The 22,853-nt window shown below is 52.8% G+C and overlaps 8 protein-coding genes across 9 annotated transcripts; 5 read left to right on the plus strand and 3 right to left on the minus strand.

The window, feature by feature from the left end:
- Positions 1-765: 765 nt before the first annotated feature.
- AAFC00_003021 (uncharacterized protein) lies at positions 766-2,708 on the plus strand (the record flags this gene model as incomplete). Its single annotated transcript, XM_069342429.1, has 5 exons — positions 766-837; positions 1,038-1,243; positions 1,295-1,733; positions 1,793-2,373; positions 2,444-2,708. The coding sequence occupies 5 exons, from the start codon at positions 766-768 to the stop codon at positions 2,706-2,708; spliced, it is 1,563 nt and encodes a 520-aa protein (XP_069198930.1).
- Positions 2,709-5,582: 2,874 nt separating this feature from the next.
- AAFC00_003022 (uncharacterized protein) lies at positions 5,583-7,625 on the plus strand (the record flags this gene model as incomplete). Its single annotated transcript, XM_069342430.1, has 1 exon — positions 5,583-7,625. The coding sequence occupies one exon, from the start codon at positions 5,583-5,585 to the stop codon at positions 7,623-7,625; it is 2,043 nt and encodes a 680-aa protein (XP_069198931.1).
- Positions 7,626-8,602: 977 nt separating this feature from the next.
- AAFC00_003023 (uncharacterized protein) lies at positions 8,603-11,569 on the plus strand (the record flags this gene model as incomplete). Its single annotated transcript, XM_069342431.1, has 1 exon — positions 8,603-11,569. One exon carries the CDS (start codon positions 8,603-8,605, stop codon positions 11,567-11,569), a length of 2,967 nt encoding a protein of 988 aa, XP_069198932.1.
- A 312-nt stretch (positions 11,570-11,881) lies between these two features.
- On the minus strand, positions 11,882-13,481 carry AAFC00_003024 (uncharacterized protein; the record flags this gene model as incomplete). The annotated part of the gene is made up of 4 exons (XM_069342432.1): positions 11,882-12,502; positions 12,581-12,860; positions 12,963-13,213; positions 13,434-13,481. 4 exons carry the CDS (start codon positions 13,479-13,481, stop codon positions 11,882-11,884), a joined length of 1,200 nt encoding a protein of 399 aa, XP_069198933.1.
- A 512-nt stretch (positions 13,482-13,993) lies between these two features.
- AAFC00_003025 (uncharacterized protein) lies at positions 13,994-15,097 on the plus strand (the record flags this gene model as incomplete). Its single annotated transcript, XM_069342434.1, has 1 exon — positions 13,994-15,097. The coding sequence occupies one exon, from the start codon at positions 13,994-13,996 to the stop codon at positions 15,095-15,097; it is 1,104 nt and encodes a 367-aa protein (XP_069198934.1).
- Positions 15,098-15,204: 107 nt separating this feature from the next.
- AAFC00_003026 (uncharacterized protein) lies at positions 15,205-16,620 on the minus strand (the record flags this gene model as incomplete). The annotated part of the gene is made up of 1 exon (XM_069342435.1): positions 15,205-16,620. The coding sequence occupies one exon, from the start codon at positions 16,618-16,620 to the stop codon at positions 15,205-15,207; it is 1,416 nt and encodes a 471-aa protein (XP_069198935.1).
- Positions 16,621-17,321: 701 nt separating this feature from the next.
- Positions 17,322-19,205, plus strand: AAFC00_003027 (uncharacterized protein; the record flags this gene model as incomplete). The annotated part of the gene is made up of 1 exon (XM_069342436.1): positions 17,322-19,205. One exon carries the CDS (start codon positions 17,322-17,324, stop codon positions 19,203-19,205), a length of 1,884 nt encoding a protein of 627 aa, XP_069198936.1.
- A 513-nt stretch (positions 19,206-19,718) lies between these two features.
- AAFC00_003028 (uncharacterized protein) lies at positions 19,719-22,309 on the minus strand (the record flags this gene model as incomplete). 2 transcript variants are annotated; one of them, XM_069342437.1, is made up of 9 exons in its annotated part: positions 19,719-20,959; positions 21,007-21,162; positions 21,210-21,354; positions 21,422-21,598; positions 21,652-21,746; positions 21,809-21,948; positions 22,003-22,051; positions 22,111-22,176; positions 22,237-22,309. In XM_069342437.1, 9 exons carry the CDS (start codon positions 22,307-22,309, stop codon positions 19,719-19,721), a joined length of 2,142 nt encoding a protein of 713 aa, XP_069198938.1. The 2 variants fall into 2 exon arrangements, with proteins under 2 accessions (XP_069198938.1, XP_069198937.1); XM_069342438.1 differs by having other exon boundaries at positions 21,652-21,749.
- Between the last annotated feature and the right edge of the window lie 544 nt (positions 22,310-22,853).

The raw sequence follows: 22,853 nt of genomic DNA on the forward strand, positions 1-22,853 counted from the left end.
AGGCTGTCTTCAAGATCTTCACTTTACTAGCAACAATCTGAATCGAACACATCGTCCGAGCTGATATGCTAATTGATCGTTTTCCCGGCCATGAGATGAGGGCGTGCTGGAAGAGTCATTATGAGGTAGATGCGACTATTGAGCGGCTCAGACATGTATCGACTGTCGAGTCCTTCGAACTGAGCAGGTGGAGCTTACGGACCATGCCCTCAAAATCTCGTGCTTTTCATCGTAACCCTGTTCTCTTTTCTATTTCATCGCTGGCCATTGGCTCGTTTCTCTTCATTGTTCTTTATTTTCTCACGGCCATTGTGGCTATTTTCATCGTGTACTTACTACTGTGAGACATTCTGATCACAGAGCTACTTGTACAGATATTCATGACCCCAATTCTATTTCCTTATTATTATGTCTGTATATGTCTGAAGTAAAAATTGTTGCGTTGTACAGTTCTTATCGTGATGTCAACATATGATCTTGTCGACCCAAAGCGAAGTTTTGTTGAATTACAACGGTTGATTTGTTCTTGATATGATTGAATCTGTCCTCGATGGCTTTTGTGGATCATTCTCACATTCGTGCTTCTATTCAAAACCTAGTCACCCTGTCCAGCGTTCAAGAAGCGGAGACGCAGCTGTACTGGCCAGTCCCTCAATACAGCCTATTACACGCTGCGCATATATCGGTCAAGGCGCAGTCATACTCATATCCAATGATCTGAATCACTAAAGGATATTCATTGTCATCAACAATATTACATCTGCAATGCATGAGGTTGTGACTCTACAATTTGGCCAACAGGCTAATTACGTCGGAACCCATTTTTGGAACACCCAGGTACGTGGAAGCGATAGTGACTCACGCATATATGGAGGACTTTTATACATCATATTCACGATCAAGCGATTACCTCCTTCACTTGGGTTTAAGCTTCGTAATCTGGCCAGGAGACGTGGAGCGTTCGATTGCACACATTCGCTACAGTCGCTCGGGTCTGACAAGCAAATTTGCGCAAGTTTCTAACAACCTGAGCACAGGAGTCATATTTTACATACGGCTCGGACGAAGAGTCGCCCGTGGACCATGACATTCACTTCAGACCAGGCATAGGCGCAAATGGGTCAGAGACATATACACCGCGAACTCTCATCTACGACCTCAAGGGCGCGTTCGGTACGCTAAGGCGAGAAAATGCTCTGTATGAATTACAAGATGATCCCACCGAGATTTCACAGCAGATGTGGTATGTAAATCACTGCCGTTGCCTTTGCTCTCGTCTAATATGACACAACAGGAGCGGAAGCACCAATGTGATCAGGAATGAAGCTATACCGCAAAGTGCATATCAGCAACATCTTGACCAGGGTCTCCCTACGCCCGCTCTGGACACTCCCAACGTGCGATTTTGGTCCGACTACAATCGCGTCTTCTACAACCCGCGGTCAATCGTACAATTACATGAGTTCGAGCTCAATTCGGCGCTGATGCCATTCGAGAGCTGGACAACCGGCGAAGACCTCTTCAATAATCTGGATAGAGAACATGACCTGCTGGATCGTGATTTGCGACGCTTCCTAGAGGAGTGCGATCAGATGCAGGGGATTCAAATCATGACCCGTACTGACGATGCTTGGGGTGGATTCACCGCGAAGTACCTAGAGAGGATACGTGACGATCTAGGCAAGGCAAGTACTTGGGTGTTTGGTCTTGAAGAAGGTGGACGGCGGTCGAGGGTATTGTTTACTCCAAATGCTGCAAGCTATGGAATCACTTTACTAACAAACACGTACAGGCTAAGCAGATGTTGCAAACTGCTAATAGTGCACAATCGATATACAACATCGCACAGCAAGCGTCACTCTACATCCCAATTACCAGCACACCGTCACAGCTTCCTTCATATGTAACCATTGATGGAACATCGAAATGGCACACCGCTGCGTTGCAAGTACTGGCGATTGAGTCATTGACTCTACCGACTCGTCTAAGGTCAAATCAAGCAGGACGTACATCATTCGGCGACATCGAGAACGTCCTAAGCAACGATGGGAATCGTAGGATTGCCGCTCTGAGTATGAGCCTTGAAGATCCTACAGTACACGATGTTGCAACGAATAGTGCCGACGGACAAAATGGTAGCAATGGGCATAGTAATGGAAGCGTGGCTGAAGACGGCGAACCAAGCGTCGACAAGCTCGACATTGACCTATACCCCGAGGTCGCTGGCTCGTCTGATAGATCCAGCGCTTCATCAAAGTCGCATGTCTTCAGTCAGTTGCAAAGCCTTCGTGGCAAGTGGTTGTCAACTTTCGAGATCGACGATACGAACTTTGCTTCGCGCAACAGATTTTCTAATGCACCCAAGATGGAGAGGTGAGTCATTATTGACCGTAATGGGCCGGTCGAATGGTATCGTGCTTTTGCTGACAAGACCTACGTACAGGTATCAGACCTCTCTGTTGTTTCCCATGCTGGATAGTTACCCTCGTATCTTTGCATTCAGCAGGCCAGCATACGAGAAGATTGCTGTACGAGCCGCACTGTCGACATCCACTGTGGTTTCTCACCGAGTACGACGTATTGAGGGTCTGGCACGGTCACTCGTGGGCATCGACGAGCGAGAAGCCTTGTGTGATGGGCTGATCAGTATCTGCGAGGAATACGAGGACGGGTGGGATAGCGATAGTGAAATTGATGATGACGCGTGATCAATTTCGGCGTCGCGGGGACCTCTGCTGCTGACCCTCAGGATGCCCAAAACAGGACTTTGGGAAGGAGTATTGTTCACATGAGCTTCTGCGCCTGATCTATGCTAGCCAATGGACGATGTGAGCATCTCAGTCCTAAAAAATAAAAGACGAGCTTGCAGCCTACAATTGAACGCTGTGATAGAGCTGCAAAGTCTGCCCCACTGCAACAATAGCGGGCTGTGCGACCAAGTTAGAACGTGAGACATAGCCAGCGATCATGTTCGCGTGGTCCCGTTGGATGATCTCATGTCTCATCGGTTTACTGGACGTTCTTCGACGAGGGCGTCGGTTGTGCCGAAACGGTGCTTAACGGCGGGCGCCTCTGCACTTGGGTACTAAGCAAGCACTGTCAACGTTGGCGCGCTTCGCTTCGCTCCCACTGACATTCGTGGTTTACACCCGCCTAGTATCTGAGGTTCCTCGGTTCATTACTGTGAAAACAGAACCTTCCGATACTTCTCGACTCAGGCTGCTGAAACAAAACAATGATGATTAGTCGGACGGGCGGCACTCCATGTCTCTGATCTCGATCACCTACAAGATAATTGTCATGCTATTGGCTCCATTGACCTAAAAGAGCAGGTGGAAGGTTCGTGTAGCACAACAGCTCGCATGCGGGCAGCTGTGCGGTCGTTGAGTCGACCGTTGTCAACGACTCCATGTAGAGTCTATCCACATGATTGTGACGATTATAAAAAGTATGTATTTGTTCTTAGCGATACTGTATTTAGAATATGCTTACATCTGACATTCCTGCCACTGCACGTCTCGTATTTTAGCCGTCAACACTGTGGGCAAAGTCAACACAATGCCCGATTCACGCAAATTATCATACAAGCTCGATGGATCATCAGGAGCAAAACGAAAAGTACGTAAAAGCTTTTCGTATCGGTTTTGTTGATTGTGGAGTTGGTCGAATATGGCAGCTCGTGGCGCGAGGTACACCCTCGGTACTGTACCTACAGTCGTGCTGCTGACTCTGGCTGGGAAGGGCTCTTGAGTGCGAACAAGCATAACACGTTACCCCAGGTACTACACCCATGTCGGCCTGCTACAGTAACGTAGCAGCGAGGACATTGTTACTTTTGACCATGGGGTGACTCGTTGTGCATGATTAGTCTGGATTCATTGGGTAATGGTCGACTGACTTCGCTAGCAGCATCCTGCCGTGGTATGCCATGGGCACCAATACGAGAATGCGAAGGAATAGTGGATATGATAGTGCCTACCAAGAGTGATCCTATCCGACTGATTCAGTGAAGGCCACGGTATGACCGTGCACAAATTCTCTGCTTTACTCAGTCGTGTCCTGAAACGGATTCGATCTTGACAATGCAAAGAAGGTACGAGAGGCTTGGCTTGGTTATAGTATCCGGATAGACTCATCGCTATCGCATGAAGCTCAGAGCTTATGTATCTCGGGAAGAGATCCGCGGATGACACACAGCGAATAGGGATTGTCTCACACTCATCTCGGTCTGCTTCTAAGCGGGGCAAAAGCTTCCGATTAGTGAAATTGTGAGTGGGGTTGCGTATGTGGCTTTCTATCTTTTTGACCCCTTGGCAGCCGAAGCATGCCGTGCATGCTCGACCTGACAACCACAATACGATGTTACGAAGGTACCACAAGTACCTTAGTGTGGGTAACAAAAAAACACCTCATGCAGGTCAGTCACGCTATCGCACAGTACAGATTTATAAAATTCCACGGCTACCTGAATGAATCTGCCTGTGTTTTGCGTGAGCACGCCAGCGCACAACGCCCAATTTTCAGGATCTTGAGAATAGAAGCACCAGAAGAATAGGCCAGAACGTACATTGACTCGAGACATATCTGAGCGGCGCGTCATGATTGTTGCACAACACGTGCTTGCGTACCGTAGCTGTAACGTGCGAGTCCAAGACAAAAAAGCAGCTCAGCTCAGGCCTGAAGAAATGGCGACCACAGCCCGAGTAAGGTTGGTGAGAAGCTCAATGTGGCTGTAGGGCGGTAGGGTCTCGGTACCTGAGTTCATGACAGGTATTTTCCCCAAGATGATCGCCAGGTTCTATTTCCAGCCCGTCAATGGAGCGGGGCTTCTTCCTTCCCGAGGAAGTGGGTGCGTTCTGCGTTATTGATTCACACCGTTTGGCGAACCGTTATGAGTTCACCGGATAGCCAACAGACCTAACGAGCATACCAAGGCACAACAGCGTAGGCAAATTATCTGAGACATTTTCAGTAGGTATAGCCTCAAGTTATGATTTCAGACAACGTCAGGATATCCAGGAGGGCGTGCACATTGAAGAAGAAATGCTCATGCCAGATGATTAGCTCCAACTAAGTCGCATGGCATGCCGCATCCAAGCGCGCTTTCCTATTGGCGCTTGCTGGGGCGGCAGCGCTCTGTCATGCTCTCACCTGCTCCACTGATCGTACCTGTACCTTGCGCAAGCGCAAAACTAACACACACGAGAGACTTTCGGTTCGGCGCCAAGTTCTGTGCACAGCGATCGTACCGCAAATCCTCCTCCAAGCACATTCTTTACGATGCTCTGATCTGGAGATCCTCATCAGCGGCGGGCTTAGGTAACGTCAGGTGTGTAAGACAGGCAGAAGGTTCTGTGTTTGTTGAGGACCATGCTGCTCCAGCAGCAGATTGGGATATAAGATACTACATCTCCACCACTCTGGTAGGTTTTCGAATCATCTCATCTTCCTCACTCCATCGCTTCACCTAAGCCAAAATCACCAGAGCAGACTCGTTCGTTAAGGTCTCTCTATATCCATCGTTGTATTATTGAGAGATATCCTTCGTTCCACACGCACTATCTCCCTCACATAATAGAAAGATGAAGTCTTTCGCAGCCATCGCAGGCCTGGTTGGCCTCGTCAGTGCAACTGGCGGTTCTGGATCTTGGGAGGCACCTCCTCCTCCTCCTCCTTCCTCTGCTTGGGCCAACTCCTCTTCTTCCGTCTGGGTCCCTTCTTCCTCTTCCGTCTGGGTCCCTTCTTCCTCTTCCGTCTGGGTCCCTTCTTCATCCTCTTCATCAGTCTGGGTTACTCCTTCAAGCAAGGTCTGGCCTACGAGCTCGACTGGCACTGCCGTCAGCTCTTCTTCGTGGGTTCCTACATCCAGCGGTACCGGAGTCACATCTTCCACCTGGGTGCCCCACTCCTCTAAGCCCAGCACCGAGAACGCTACTACCACAACCGAGACCGATGTCTACACCACCTTCACTACTTACTGCCCTGAGCCCACTACCTTTACCCACGGTCAATCTACCTACACTGTCACCACCGCTACTACCCTGACCATCACCGACTGCCCTAAGTGCACTGCTCACAAGACGTCGTCTGCTCCTGTTGAGAGCTCGACCTCGAAGAGCTCTTGGTCCGAGACCAAGAACGCCTCCACCACTGTTGTCCCTTCCTCCAGCAAGCCTGTCTGGAACGGTACTACCACTACTGAGACTGACGTTGTGACCACATTCACCACCTACTGCCCTGTCCCTACCACTTTGACCTACGGCCACTCCACCTACACTGTTACCAAGCCTTCGACCCTGACCATCACTCACTGCCCCAAGTGCACCGCTAAGACTTCGTCTGTTCCAACCTCTGCACCCTGGACTTCCAGCAAGCCTGTCTGGAACGAGACTACCACCACTGAGACGGAGGTCAAGACCACCTTCACCACCTACTGCCCTGTCCCTACCACTTTGACCTACGGCCACTCCACCTACACCGTCACTAAGCCCTCGACCTTGACCATCACTCACTGCCCCAAGTGCACCGCCAAACCTTCCAGCAGCGTCATTGCCTCTCCCTCGGTCTGGAAGAACTCCACCGTCACTGTGCCTGCTTCGACCGTTGTCACCACTGAGGTTGTCACTTCCTTCACTACCTACTGCCCGGTCCCTACCACCCTTACTCACGGCGGCAAGACTTACACTGTCACCACTCCCACTACTTTGACCATCACCGACTGCCCTTGCACCTTGACCAAGACTTCGACCGTTCCTTCCACTACCGTCGTCAAGTCTACTCCCGTGGTGCCTGTCGTTCCTACCCCTACCACCGTCACCATCGACACCACTGTGTACACCACCACTTGCCCCGTGACTACTTACGTCACTTCTTCGGGAACAACCTACACTAGCATCTACCAGACAGTCTCGACTCACACTTCGGTCCTCACCACCAGTGTCCCTGTCGTCCCTGTTAGCAGCGCTCCTCCCGCACCTGTCAGCTCTGCTCCTTCCAACTCTGCTCCTGCTCCTCCCGCACCTGTCAGCTCTGCTCCTTCCAGCTCTGCACCTGCTCCCCCTGCACCTGTCAGCTCTGCTCCTTCCAGCTCTGCACCTGCTCCTCCCGCACCTGTCAGCTCTGCTCCTTCCAGCTCTGCACCTGCTCCCCCTGCACCTGTCAGCTCTGCTCCTTCCAGCTCTGCACCTGCTCCTCCCGCACCTGTCAGCTCTGCTCCTTCCAGCTCTGCACCTGCTCCCCCTGCACCTGTCAGCTCTGCTCCTTCCAGCTCTGCACCTGCTCCTCCCGCACCTGTCAGCTCTGCTCCTTCCAGCTCTGCACCTGCTCCTCCCGCACCCGTCAGCTCTGGATCGTCCAGCGCCTTCTGCGTTGTTTCCCAGATCTCTGACGGTCAAATCCAGGCTGGCACCGGCCCTTGCACTCCTGAGTCCACTGCCATGATCACTAGCAGCCAGCGTGTCAACGTCCCTACCTCATCGGTCGCATCTGTGACCACCCCTACTGGCACTGTCGGCTCGGCCACCACCCAGCCTCCTATGTCCACCTACACTGGTGCTGCCAGCATGAACACCCCCGCCGCCGTTGTCGCTGGTGCCGGTCTCATGGCTCTTGCCGCTCTCTTCTAAGCGCACCCACAATGTGTCCGGCACGACAACCCCCCTTACAGTGCCAGGCTTGCTTCTTTCTTTCAACCTCGATGTATGGCGTCACGGCACCATATGGCAGCATTTTGGCGGCGATCGATAAAGTCCGATTATTTTTCTGTTTTTGAATGGCGCCTTCTTTCCCTTTTTTTTCCACCACTGCACAAAATCTCTGTATTATGATGGGATATACGGCCTAAGTTGTCGCGGACTCTATGCAGTCCTATAATGTATGTATTGAATATGTAGCACAACCAATCGGCAAGTCTATATATACATGCCATAAAATCCAAAGCTTTATCAAAACTACTATTGCTTCTCTTCGCACATGGTTATCGTGTCCTGATCCTACTGTCATAATTGCAAGAAGTTTCCGAATCGCCAAAGGGTCTATGGCACGACGTCGTGAGTGCCTTGAGGTACCGTGGTATGCCTTTTGGCAATGCAAGCGCTGCATGCTGCACTTCTGGCGAGGTCGCGTACAGAGTATGTTTCGTTCCGAATTGTGATTTCCAGTGACGATGTCGGTTCTGTGGTTCTCATTGCTAAGGTATGTTCCGCATATTCAAGGCATCTTTCACGTTTCAATGGTGTTGACGTAGCGAATAGAGTCGGTGACGTTGAATTGCGCATGCAGGGGCCCCTTTCTGAAGCTTCGCGACAAACGTTTCGCGGGGGAAGGAACAAGTGGCAGCAAGTAAAGGACACACTGTACAAAGAAAAAGACATCTTTCTTGTCAGCTTTCCATTTCTCCAATCAGTGTATAATACTGCTCTTGTCTTCCTTGAGACCGTTTCAATCGAGGTCGCCATGTCATAGGGAAATCACAAAGAAAAGGACTAATCACCAAGTATCACGAAGACAGCTCTGAGGCGGGACTGGAGCATACCTTAAAGACATCAAGAAAGCGACCAGCATACAGACCTATTATACACTTATAATCTGTGGATTATACAACATGCTCACACCTCATCCCAGCCGCAGGCGGCTCACACAGCCGTCCATGGCCACAATCGTTCCACTTCTCCTCCTTCTCTTTACTGGTACCGCGTCGGCGGCATCAGCTGTGCTGGGAATTGACTTTGGAAGCTCCTACATCAAGGCAGCCATTGTCAAGCCTGGCACACCTCTGGACATTGTGCCGACCAAGGACTCAAAACGCAAAGAAGCGAGTGTCGTTGGCTTCAAGCCATCTCCCAGAGGACCAGTAGAAGTCGGAAGCTTCCCCGAGAGATTGTACGGAGGCGATGCATTGGCACTCGGAGGTCGTTATCCTGGCGATGTCTACACGAACCTCAAATCGCTTCTTGGGCTGGTACCCGATGAGGAGGGCACGGCAATGATCAGTCAATACAAGGAGAGACATCCGGCCATCACTCTGCGCGAAGAGAAGGGCAACGTCTTCTTTCAATCGCCCGCTTTCAGTCCAAAGGACCAGCCGTGGAGCCTCGATGAATTGTTGGCTATGGAGCTCAAGAACATTCGTGCCAACGCCGAGGCCATGACGGGCAAGGGAAGTCAGGTCACGGAAGCAGTCGTCACTGTTCCTGTCTTCTACACCGCCAACGAGAAGCGCGCCATCGAACGCGCTGCTGACCTGGCAGGCATCAATATTCTGGGTCTTGTCAGTGATGGCCTGGCTGTCGGCATCGACTACGCCGTGAAGCGCACTTTCCCAAGTGCCAGCGAAGGCAAGAAGCCGGAAATCCATCTCATCTTCGACATGGGCGCTTCGTCCACTACCGCGACGATCCTCCGCTTCCAAGGGAAGGAAGTCAAGGACATTGGCAGGTTCAATAAGACTGTGCAAGAGGTTGCCGTGTTAGGAGCGGGTTGGGACAGGACACTCGGTGGCGATGCATTGAATGCGATCGTCGCAGACCATCTCGTCAGCGAATTCACCAAGAAATCCGAAGTCACAAGCGCAGGCATCACAGCAGAGGAAATCAAGGGTCATGGCCGAACAGCCTCGAAGCTTTACAAGGAAGCCGAGAGGGCAAGACAGGTTCTGAGCGCAAACTCAGATGTCCGCTCCTTCTTCGAGGGCTTCTACAAGGATATTGACTTCTCTTCCAAGTTGACCCGTGTCGAGTTTGAAGACCTGGCGGCTTCCTTTGCCGACCGCGTCGAAGCACCTGTCAAGCAGGCACTCGAAGCTGCGAAGCTTACGCTCAAGGATCTCGACTCGGTCATCCTCCACGGAGGAGCCATGCGCACGCCCTTTGTCCAGAAGAGGCTCGAGGCCATGACAGGCAAAGACACCGAGGTTCGCACCAACGTCAATGCCGATGAGTCTGCAGCTCACGGCGCTGCCTTCAAGGCCGCTGGACTCAGCCCAAGCTTTCGTGTCAAGGAGATCCGCGACTCTGACGCCGCCGTCTACCCTGCTGGCATTGTCTACCCCAGCGATGGCAAGCAGAGACAGCAGAAGCTGTTTGTGCCCACTTCGCTGGTCGGGCCAGTCAAGCAATTCACCCTCAAGAACCTCGAGGACTTTGAGTTTGGCTTGTATCAGAATGTTGCGTCTGTTGACCGACCTGTCTTGGACATCAAGACGGAGAACTTGACTGCCTCCGTTGCGGCACTGACTGAGAAGTTTGGTTGCACCAAGGATGACATCTCGACCGCGTTCAACATTCGTCTCAACCCCATCGATGGCATTCCCGAGGTCCTCTCTGGCTCAGTCAGCTGTGAGGTTGAGGGTGGCGCAAAGGCTGGCGGACTCGGCGACTCTGTCAAGGGATTGTTTGGATTTGGTTCCAAGAAGGGCGAACAAGAACCATTGAAGGATGGTGAGAATCCCTCTGAGACTGTCGAGGCATCATCTAGTGCATCGTCTAGTTCCAAGGATGCCAAAGCCACTCCCAAGGCTGAAGCAGACACCAAGGGAAAGAAGCATACCGAAACCATCAACATCAAGTTCACTTCCGTCTCGAAGAGTCTTCCCCAGCCCTCGAAGAGTGAGATTCAACAGATGAAGGAGCGCCTCGCCGCTTTTGACCGATCAGACAAAGCCCGCATCCAGCGTGAAGAAGCCCTCAACGTCCTCGAGGCTTTTACTTACAGAGCAAGAGACCTTTTGGAAGACGCGGGTTTCACAGCCGCGTCGACCGATGAAGTGCGCGAACAGATATCTTCTCTTCTGAGCAGCACAAGCGACTGGCTCTATGGTGAGGGTTCCTCCGCCCCGGTCGATGCCTTCAGGACCAAACTAGCCGACCTCAAGGCTCTTGTCGAACCCATCCAGGCTCGCATCCGAGAATCTGCCAGCCGGCCGGAGAAGCTCAAGTCTCTACAGACGTCTCTCGATCAGACCAAGTCGTTTGTCAGCATCGTCGCTGAGCAAGTCGCCAAAGCAGCGGCTTCGTCCTCTGAAGCCGCGCTCTCCTCGTCCACCTCTAGCGACGCTGCCGCATCAAGCAGCACAGGTAGCCCTTCAGACGAATTGGACGACCTCGACGATGAACCAGAGTCATCCTCGTCATCCTCGGCCGCCCCTTCCAAGCCTACCACCGAGTCGTCACTCTACACCGCCGAGGATTTGAGCACCCTCCAACAAACCTACGACTCGATTGCTTCCTGGCTGTCCCAGAAGATTTCTCTCCAGGACGAGTTAAAGGCAACCGAGGACCCTGTCGTAACAGTCGCGGAAATCGAAGCCAAAGCTTCCGAGCTGAACCGCGCCATGATGGACCTGGTGCAGAGGAGGATGAACATTCCCAAGAAGAAGTCGTCGACGTCGTCGTCGAGCAGTGGCTCGAAGAAGTCTTCGTCGGCGAAGAGCAGGAAGGCGAGAAAGAGCCCTACTTCTTCGTCGGCTTCTCCCTCTGGATCTGCATCCGCTTCGGGAAGTGGCAAGACTAATGTTGATGATGATAACGTGGTCGTGGAAGAGCCCGTCGTCATCGAGCACGAGGAGCTGTGAGGATAGAACAAAACAAAACGTGGAAATTCGAGAAGTGTTTCTCTTTGCTACTGTTTGGAAACGAAATCTATCAATTAGAATATGGGGAATTGCGCAATGCAATAGATTTGATTCCTCCCGCGAAGCTGTTAATCCACTTGTCTACTTCCACGAGTTGATCGATCGGGCTGTCCGTTGTGCAACACGAAGCAAATCCACTCAAACCAACGTCGACGAAGCGAAGGAGAAAAAAACCCCCCCATCAATGCCATTTCTCCCAAACTCCCTACTTCTTCTACCCTGCCAAAACCCCTATGTGAAAGAAATCAAAGTCTACCTATTCCCCAAAGCACCAGCAGGAACCCCGCCCCTGCGCCGCTCGATGACCCTGCCCACAGCACTCCTGACCTCGGCGTTCGACCGCACCGTGTTGTCCACCAACCACCTGCGCATGGCGTGTTTGAGATCTCTCATGCCCGTGTTGCCACTCGCGCTGTTCCCCGCCACTGTCTCGGTATCTGTCGAAGCCGTGGCAGGAGGAGGAAGAGGAGGAGGAGGAGGAGGAGGAGGAGGAGGAGGAGAGGCAAAGGGCGTCAACTCGAGCGCCAGCAGTCGGCCGACTTCTTGGTCTGTAGCGTTTAGAGTGCCTACGAGACGGTCGAGTTGGGCAGGGTCGATTGTGGTTCCCTTTGCGTCTTGTTGGGGGGAGGAGGGGCCTTGCGGAGAGGAAGACAACAAAGGACCGATTTGGGAAAGGGCGATGAAGAATGTCAGGACGAGTTTGCGGCAGAGTTGCAGGGCTTGGTAGGGGAGGTAGGGAGATGTAGAAGAGACAAAGGAGGGGAGGGGCAGGGTGGGGGTCAGGGATGTGGAGAGGCGGGTTAGGATTGGGAAAGGGTGGGTTTGCGTGTGCAGTTCGAGGGTGAAGAGGGTTGCTAGCGCTAGGTAGCGCCACTGTGGTTTTTGTTTTCTTATTAGTTTTTTTTCTTGGTCATACATGTTTTTACATGAGACATGGGGGGAAATGCTTACGAAAGCCGCCTGCTTCAAGTACCCGACTACACCGAGCAACATCATGACCGCCCCGGTTCCGAAGTAGTACATGAGAGTGTTGCGCAGACCGGCCTTGACGTAGTCGGCGATGGTCGTGCAGCCTCTCCAGCGTAGAATGTCGGGCCCGAAGCGGTCGTATGCGAAGCGCTTGGCTGGGTCGATGAGGACGTCGCGACAGAGCTTGAGGTGGACGTAGAGGGCCTCTGCTGCCGGACGGGCTGCCGCATCGCTAATTTTGTCTGGGTGGTGGGTTATTGTTCTGGAGGGGCTGTCAGTCGCGGTGGCGAAAGTTCTCTAGGACGAGAAGTCCAGTAGACTTGATGCCTCAGAGAACAAGAGATGCCAAAAGCAAAACACTCACATCCGCCTGAATCTCGACTGCAGTCCCCTATCATCAATATCATGTCTGACGCCAAGATCCCGATAAAAGTCGCCCGCCTGTCGTATCTCATAGTCTGCTTCGTAGATGGTATATAACAGATAGGCCAGGATGACCAGGATATGGATGCGTCTGCGGTGGACGGCAAAGGCCCGCGAGCCCGGTTGTGGTTTGGGCTCGCCGGCGCGGATCCATACTGCGTAGTAGGCTGATTGGACCCAGCCGGTGACGAGCTGGGGGGTTGGTGTTAGTAGGGGTTGTTGGTTTCAGAGGCAGTATTTGTGGAGTGATGAATGTTGGAACAATGATCATGAAGCAAAAGGGTATGTATCAAGAATGAATGCTTCAAGTAAATGGAGAACCAGGCCAAATAGATCAATAGTCAGAGGTGTTGTACCACTACTGTACCACCACATAACAACAACACATATTACACAAGACGACAGAACTCACATTAGGTAGGAAGTACCATCCCGCCAGAGACAGCAGGTTGCTCGACATGTTCTGTGTTTTGGTTTCAACAGTACGACACGACTTTTGTCGTGCGGGAAAGGGTTACCTGTATACACAGACGTGTACAGCTGGAGTAGTACTACTGTCGCTGGTAGTAAGGTAGTGAATTCTAGCCGAGGCCAAGACTTTTGTATACAATTTGTATGTTAGCAGCCAGAGGAGTCCAATCCGTCGAGTCAGACGCAGACCAGCAAGAAGGGTCAGCATCGTGACAGAAAGTTGGCCACAAGCACGTTTATGAAAGGTCCAGAATTCATGGCCGAAATCACTCTTTTCCCCGGACTTTGTCGGTGGATCAATAATTCCTACTTCCGGAACAAATTAGAGAGAAAGAAAGAGAGAAAGAAAGAAAGAAAAGATATTATTGTAATTCCAGCATTGCGCGCATTTTCAAAAAATCAATTGGATAGCGAGGAACAAAACCCAGCAATTCTTTCTTCTCTTCTTGCAATTGCGCAGTCTACACGCCAGATTGCCACAAACCCCCCCCCCCCCCCAAAATGGCGACTACATTAGAAACGACGCCGAAGGCAGCAACGAAGTCGTCAAAATCCAAGGATTCATCGAGCAGCAAGAAATCATCCAAGAAGCGATCGCGCGAGGAGCAGCAGCTGCTAAAAAAGGAAGATGTCGTGGTAGAAGCACAAGAGCAAGAAGAAGCACAACAAGCCATTCCCTCCTCGCCCAGCAAGCGTCAGCGACTAGACAACGACAATGACGTGGACATGGACGTCGATCCAACACCGTCTGCACCGGTCGAGAGCGGCGCCTACATGCCGACCGACGAAGACATTGAGAAGAAATCGCCGTTCCTCCAGCAAACCACCTCGCTCTACCTGGCCCTGTCACCTGTGGCTCACCGTTTCCCTCTCCAGGGCCTCTGCGCCGAGCATCTCTCCCCCTTACTCTTGACGTACTACCCGCCCCTGAACGGAGTCCTACTCTCGTACTCCAACCCGCGCCTGACATGCACTCCCCACGACCCAGCCATCTTCTCTTCCTCAGCAGCAGCTGCACCAGCGAAAAAGAGCAGCAGCAAAAAGGCCACCCCATCCGCAGACGAACCAGCCACCCTGCCCATGGCCAAGTCAATCGCCGAATACGCGCCCTCGTACATCTGGCTGACGGCCGACTTCGTGCTCCTGCGCCCGACGAAAGGCTCCTGCATCGAAGGGCACATCAGTCTGCAGAACGAATCCTATCTTGGTCTGGTATGCTACAACTTTTTCAACGCCGGCATTCCGCGCGCCAGGCTGCCCCGCGACTGGACGTGGGTGTCTCTGTCTTCTTCTTCGGCGGCGGCGGCATCAAAGAAAGACAACACCATCAGCGGCGCGAGCGCAGACTGGATGCGCGGCAAGAGCAAACACTCGGCTGAGGACGAGCAGGACGGACACTTTGTCGATGCCGAGGGCAACGAGATCAAGGGCTCGCTGCGCTTCAGAGTCAAGGACTTCGAGAGCGCGCCCAGCACGGAGCGCGAGAGGGGGTTCTTGAGCATCGAGGGGACCCTGCTGGATGATGTCGAGGACGCCAAGGTGGATGCTGAGGAGAAGGTCAAGGCCAGGGGTAAGGGCAAGGGGAGAAGTGGCGGCAGGAGATAGGATAGCTTTTCCTCAGAGTGCGGGAGCAGACGAGAAACCCAACATTTCTACTACATAAAAAAACAAAAAGGAGCCATGTAGCTTATTCTTATTCCATTTGCTCACAGCTATTTATAAGGCAGATTCGGATGCGACCAACCGATTCCGACCCTGCCCTCATCACTCGTGGTCCACACCCTCTCCTTGGCCACGAACAGATCCCGCGCATCCAGATGCCTGAACAAATGTCTCTGCGTCTGACCATCCCGATACCTACTCGCCATGCCCGCCCCGGCGCTGCCGTGCGTCCAGATCAGAGGCCTCTTGACCCTCGACCAGGCGTATTCGTTGCGGCTCTCCTGCCAGCAGTTGAGACACAAGCCGACTTCAGACGACAAGGACAGAGAGACGAGATCGATGAGCGGCAGCAGGCGCGTGCGCAGGCCGCAGTGGCGGTGGTTCTTGTCGATTTGGTACTCGGGGGCCTTCCTGAACTCGTCGAGCAGGTCGAAGAGGTCGGCGTCGTAGTAAAAGTCTTGTTCCGTCTCGCAGGGTTCGCCTTCCGGGGTCGTCGAGATCAGCCGACCTTGCAGGTTCAGCGTGTTGATTTTCCTGAAGAACTTGACCATCTGGCCGAGCTGGTAGAGGTCGCACTCGGCCGACGAGTCGTAGCCTAGCTTGCATTGGCGGTCGCGGCAGGTGTAGAGATGCAAGAAGTGTGTTTGGAGAGACTGGATTGATTCGAGGATGCAGTCGCGGCGGAACAGGAGTTCTTCCTCTATGCCCTGGGGTAGGTCCCACCACAGCGCGCTCGTCACGTCGGTCTCTCGACCCAGCCAGCCTTTATGGATCAAGCGCAGCGAGGATGACCAGACCCACGAAGGGTTGTCGAGGAACAGACCGACCAGCAGTCTCTGTCTCACTCTCTCTTCCGGTTCGGGTTTCGTGCCGCTCTTGCTGTTCTGTCCTCTGGTGGCGTCGAGGGCAGCGATGAGTTTCCGCCTCTCGAAGTATTGGCGCACAGCGGCAAGAGCATCGAATCTGTCGGCGACGACCAGCATATTGGCCACATTTGCAAGAGGAGGGATCTTGACGGCGAGATGTGCATCGTGGAGAGCGCGCAGGAAGTCACCCATAAGATTCCGGATGCTCTTGACATTCGACGAGATCCGGCCGACGTCGGCGACGTCTACTTGCGGCAGCTCCTCCAGCGGCACCGCAGCAGGACTCGGGTATCTGGTCCTGAGGACAGAGTGGGATTCCTTGACTTGTGCTCCTTCGCCGAACTTGTCTGGGTCGAGGAGGCGGGCGAAGTAGGGCGAGGCCTCACGCAGACGCTTCGACTCTACTCGATAGAGAAAGACGTCATCTGCTTGGTTCTCGAGCTGTCTCTTGACCGCGAGGACGAGATCGCCATTTGCAGAGACGAGCGCAGGATCGACTTCGACAGGAGGATCTGGTGGTTGTGGTGTTTGTTTGGTATCCTTCGCTGTGGCGGACTTGATCGTCTGAGCCTTGCTCTTTTTCAGGGGCGTGGACTGCATGTTTTGGAGTAGAATGATACCAAGCGTCGACCCTGCTTGAAGTGCCTTATGGATAGGGCCAGAACATGGTGGCTCGGACTACAGCAGCAGGCACGCACCCCGAGGTTGTAGTGTATTGTCGGGTGGAAAGTGTGAGTCGAGGCTGATCACTGATCTGATGCCACGCGCGAGTCAGGAGTGGCGGCGAGTGGCACGATTCTCGTGTCATGGCGGGCAGCTCCACCGAGATTGTATCGAAGGCAATCATGAACCTGCATCCTACCAAGGTCTCGTGTATCATGGTCCAGTGCACCCAATCGCATATGTCTCGTTTCCTCCTCCTCATGTGTATCATAGCAGGACATACTGCTCCATCACCAGACCAACGAGACACTGTCTTGGTGTCGAGTGGAGTAAGGAAAGACGAAAAGCAGGTGATATCTCCGATTTCCGTCTCGTCAGGGTCCATTATGGTGTACTGTATGTACCTCAATCGAGGCGGGACTTTTTTTGCCCCACAACAGCTGAATGCTTGAATATTTCTTTTTTTGCTTCTTCTTGGTTTCTGCCCGGCACCTCTACGCGCTGGCTGCATGCGTGTCTTTACTCTTGCACAATCTGTCAGGCCAGGCGCATCAGTGCCCGTCTCAGGCGTGGATTCCCTCTTGTTTCGTCGCGACATGCACCATCATTTCGGATCCATACCATCCCTAGCCGGCACCATGTCTGCACCAGAAAGCAAAAAGCTGTTCGGGCGCGAGTTCTACAAGAGCATCGGCAGCCCCAAGATGATCCTGGCGCCAATGGTCGAGCAGTCCGAGTTCGCCTGGCGCATGCTGTCTCGCTCATACATGACCCCGGAAACGAATCACGACCTGCTCGCCTACACCCCGATGTTCCACTCGCGCATGTTCGTCGACACTCCCAAGTACCGCGAGTCGCACTTCCAGCCCATCAAGACGTCGATCGCCTCGCCGCCGGACGCATACCACACTTGGCAGTACTCGGAGCAGGACCAGTACCTCGACGGAAACACCAGGATCGACCGGCCGCTGTTCGTGCAGTTCTGCGCCAACAAGCCCGAGGAGCTGCTCGCTGCTGCGCGACACGTGCAGCCCTTCTGTGATGCGGTAGACTTGAACCTGGGCTGTCCGCAGGGAATCGCGAAGAGAGGCAACTACGGCTCGTTCCTGCAGGAGGACTGGGACACCATCTACAAGCTCATCAACACGCTGCATCTGAACCTTGACATCCCAGTCACTGCCAAGATGCGCATCCTCGACACCAAGGAAAAGACGCTCGATTACGCCAGGATGATCCTGTCCGCGGGCGCCAGTATTCTGACCGTTCACGGCCGACAACGCCACCAAAAGGGCCACAACACCGGTCTCGCAGACTGGCAGATGATTCGCTTCTTGCGTGAGAACCTGCCCGCCGACACTGTTCTATTCGCCAACGGCAACATCCTGCAGCACCAAGACATGGCCGCATGTCTGGAAGCCACGGGCGCAGACGGCGTCATGAGCGCCGAGGGCAATCTTTACGACCCCACCATCTTCGCCAGACCGCCTCCCGTGGGCCAAGAGGGAAGAGAGTACTGGAGAGGAAAAGACGGCAAGGGGGGATATCGAATGGACGGTGTGCTGCGGAGGTACATGGACATAATCCACAGATACGTCCTGGGTCAAGAAGCGCCGGCGAGAGCACCACTGTTCATCGCTTCCGACGCCGCCACTTCTGCTCCTGCCTCAGCAGAGTCAAGCCAAGCCCCAGAGGCCGCACAGCAAGAGCCCTCCTCTACCTCATCCCTCAAGCGCCCCGCCTCAGCAGAAGACTCATCAACCCCCAACCCCGACTCCTCGACGCACACGTCCAAAAAGCAAAAGCAAGAGCCGCCGCCGAGCCAGCAGAAAAAGTCCAAACCCGCCCCCTGCACCTCGCCGAACCTCGTCTCGATGCAAGCCCACCTCTTCCACCTGCTGCGCCCACTAGTCAGCCAGCACACCGCGATCCGCGACGCCCTAGCGCGCAGCCGAGCAGGCGACATGGACGCCTTCGAGCGCGTCCTGTCGATGGTCGAAGACGTCACGAGAGAGGGGCTGATGCAGTACGACGCTGACCCCGAGGCTTTCGCGTTCCCTTGCTCGTCTGCAGCCGCCGAGGAAACGACGACGATGACAGCAACGGAAGGAAATGAGTCGTCTCTCGCAACGCAAAAGAGATGTAGACGCCCCTGGTTCGTAGTGCAGCCGTACGTGCGGCCTTTGCCTGCTGAAGCGCTCCTCAAGGGATCCATGCAGTTGACGAAGAAAGAAAAGAAGGCGCTCGCTGCTGCTGCTGCAGCTTCCGAGTCCACCTCTGCTGCTACTACCGCCCCTACTCCCGGACAGATCCAAGAAGAGATGCAAATAAAAGAGCGGCAAAAAGCAGACGACGACGAGACGAGAGCGGCGGGATTGCAGCCTGAGGGCAGGGTCGAGACCCTTCTCGTTACTGCGAACGGGACGGAAACAAAATCGACGGAGCAGGAAGGAGTGGAGGGGATGAAAGAGGAGGGCAAGGTGCAGACGGAAGGGATACCCAAGGAGGGCATGGTTTGTGGATAGGCACTACCAAAAGATGATAGATGATGCGTCTATGCTCCGCGCTTGAGACACGACTTGTTCTACTTGTCTTGCTCTACTTACCACTCTTCGTTTCATGTAGAGATGGAGATGGAGAACATCATGTAGATATACCACTCTCACCACTACAATGTCTTATCTCCCTCTGTTGTGGCATGTAGATTGCCATCGAATGCGTCATTCGAAACCAGGGAGACCAGAGCAACAGAAGAATTTGTAGTGAATGATTTTGTATTTCTCCCTTTTTTTTTGTGTATTGGTGGGTTTTGCTAATTCATCAATCTGTTTTCTTTCATCGACTATTCCGATGACAAGAAAAAGAAAGATGAAGGACAAGAAAAGGACAAAGAAAGTAAAACAATAACAGCAATGACGGCGACTTCTTCTTCTTCTTCCTTTTTCTCTTGTCGAATTACCCACGCTTCGTCTGCGTCTCTTGCTTCTTTCCCTCACAAGTGGCAACAGAGCGAGAAGAAGAAGAGAAGAGAAGCAAGTTTACCTCCTCGCGCCCTGACTCGCCTTCATCAACTCCGCCCAAGCACTCTCGACACCCCTCTTCAATTCTCGGAATGTCACAACAAAACAATTCTGCTCATCTCTGCTGACAAGCAATACCTTCTCGTCCACTCCTGCATCCAGCTTGTTCAGACAACCCAATATGTGGCCGAGATCCAACACAGGCCGTCCGTCGGCGTCAATCTGGTGGAAAACATAATCGCGGAATAACTTGAGATAGTAGCGTTCGCCCGTCTCTGCCCATGCGGACGAAGCCATGTTGAGCGTGTGTGGCGGCGCGACGGGCTGGCCTGGGTTTGCTGAAGACGCGGCTACCACCGCTGCCGTGGCAGAAGACGGTGGTCCAGAAGGATTGCCCATCATGCCCGGCCCGTTGCTGCCAGCCCCTCCGTTTACATTGACTGAACCATTCGGCTCCGGTCTTTCAAGTATCATATTCAATTTGGTCAGGAGTCGCACCAAGCGCGCGTTCTCCAGTTCTCGTGCCAAATTACTCGTCAACGCATCGCCTTCGTGGAGGCTGGCGTCAAAAATAAGTACAAGCTGAGACGAAATAAGACCGAGGAAAGTGTCGATGGTGTGATCGGTCGCTGGAGGCGCGGCAGCTCCTGCAGTACCGGGCACGGCTTGTGGAATAGCAGACTGCGGTGGAGGCGTGAGAAGCCATGTCACGACTTCTCGCAGCTTCTCACTATACATGCGGCCAACGTGATCGAGTGACTTCTGCATGTTGTGGTGAGAGGTGGGATTCTTGGTAGCGATGCAAAGAATCAATCGCCCCAGCTGTAACATGTCATCCTGCTGTAATTCAGCCAAGCTTCTGCCCTGGTCGTACTGAGTGATGTCCAAGATGCCGCACGAGTTGAGGCGCAGTCTATTCTTCGAGGTGACCAGGACTTTCTGTGGAATCATCAGACGAGCTGCCAAGCCGATAGAATGGATGGCCTTCAGAGCAGATGCAAGTTGGACCACATAGCCCCAAAGTTCATGGTCTGTCACATAGTTGGTCGTGGGCCTGTTCGTGGGGTGTCTTGCAGGCTGGTTAAACAGCTTATCCGCAAGTGTCTGCGACATTGGGTGGTAGTCAGTCACCACAATCAGCGAACTATCGCCGAAGGCCCTGGTTGTAAATGCATCATGCACAGTGACGACGCTGCCATTACTGATGCGCTTCCATGTTTGTATTGTGCGGACAGCGTTTTCGTCGGTGAGTCGGAAGCCTATGCGAGTCAGCACCGCTTCACGCGGTCATAAACACAGAACTCACCTTCAAGCCTGCGCAACGCATATGTATAGCCGTCCTTGCTCGAAACTGCCTTATAGATCCAGCTAGGATAGCCGTAGGCTGAAGCCGTCTTTTGTGTGTTTGTATCTAATGCCACAAGAGAATGGAAGTGCTCCAATTGTTGTGGTAGACCAGAGTCTGATTCATCAGCGCACGCCACATAGCATAAAACCATACAAACTCACTTGCAAAGGCTTGCAAAGACGCTTCAGACTTGCGCTGCAACTCCTCTCTAAGGTGGTCTGGAATGAAGAAATCATGCGTGGTCCGTTGGTAAGCCATGAGGTTCTCTCGATGGGGACCCATCGGCGCATATAAATGGTAATTCAGCTAATGGGAAGAGTCAGAAGTTGTTGTTGTTGTTGTTGGTGTGGGAGAAAGTGAGATGAAAACATACGGGATGAGCAAAGGCCGTTGTGCTTTGGAACACAGAAGGTGTTGCGACACCAGCCGAATCATGAGCATAGGGGTTTATTTGGGCCTGATGACTTCCATCTGACAGACCAGCTGCAAGACTTTGCATAGTAAAAGGGTCGTAAGCATTAAGATTGTTGGCAGTTGGTGTGTTATCGGCCTGCATTTTCAATTCAGCGGCGGATTAACGTCAAAGCGCATTTTTATAGATACCGATTGGGAAGGAACAAATGATTGTGGCACAAATTCCTGTATGCTACGCTGTGGCCATTCTGCAGATGGTTGCTTAGTCTGTGCGACTGGCGTTCCTACTTTAAGAAGTGTCAGTGTGTTTAATACAGTACCGGCGCTAGCGTGAGTAATGGCATACTTGCAGACTTTGGGGTGAAGACAGCAGCCGCTGCAGCTTTAGGGGAGATTCCCAGGCTTTTGGTGGTGGTCTGAGCCATATTTGTAACGGGAGAAAGAGGAGTGAAGGAAGGCGAGTCCACGTTAAGGAAGCGCTTCGGACTATGAAGGACTGATCAGTGGGTGTCAACGACCTTAGAGTGCGCGCTTCCTTACCTGTCGTTCTGCTGATTGGATTTTGTCACGTCGTGATTATACGGACATCCTAGCAAACGTGTCAGACCAATCTCGTTTGTCTCGCTTGCTGTTGACATGCTCGTTTACCATTATTCTGGGCCCTGCAGCTGCCGTATATCGTCACATTTCTACAGAGTACGTTTTTGGCATTCTCTGCGCGAGACATGGATTAGTCTTGTGATCAGTCACTTGTCGACAGCATCTGAAACATACCACGACCTTTCGGTCTGGGAGACTGATGTCCACGACGGACATCAGCAGGTGTCGCCCCACCTGCGGTTGCCATCTGATCTGAGACAAAGGTTCAAGAGGAACAGTCAAGTCTGTACTGAAATGCGCGACAGAAGAGTAACAATAGCACAAGAATCGTCAATAATTGAGACCTGCAAACAACACCCAAGCATGTGAATGAGTCCCGCCGGGTCGTATACGAGGTTTAGTATGATTGGGTAGAGAGATGTCGTCGAAGCAAGTAGCCCTCCAATCTGTTCATGAACAGAATGCCGAAAGAAGAGTTGACCAATACCAGTCAAAAACAAAACAAGCGTGGCTACGCAGATGTGCTCTCAAGATGTCTTGAATTTTGTACAGAATATGGGTTTATTGCGTTAGCCGAAAGGCATGTGACGAAAGCTTCTGGGCGGCTCGAGTCCACAAAAGCCATCGAAACAGGCTCCTGGCGCGATTGTCAGTATGTAAAGAGTTGCACTGGTATATGGTTGGCTCTGGACATAGTATGCCCTGACCATAACCGAGTCCCTGCTCGATGATTGTTTGGTTGAGATAAAGGATCGCGTTGAGTCGAGACGACGAATGAATGGACATACCTA

Source organism: Neodothiora populina (genome assembly GCF_041146345.1).
Source record: "Neodothiora populina strain CPC 39397 chromosome Unknown canker_contig_15, whole genome shotgun sequence".
Classification (NCBI taxonomy): domain Eukaryota; kingdom Fungi; phylum Ascomycota; class Dothideomycetes; order Dothideales; family Dothioraceae; genus Neodothiora; species Neodothiora populina.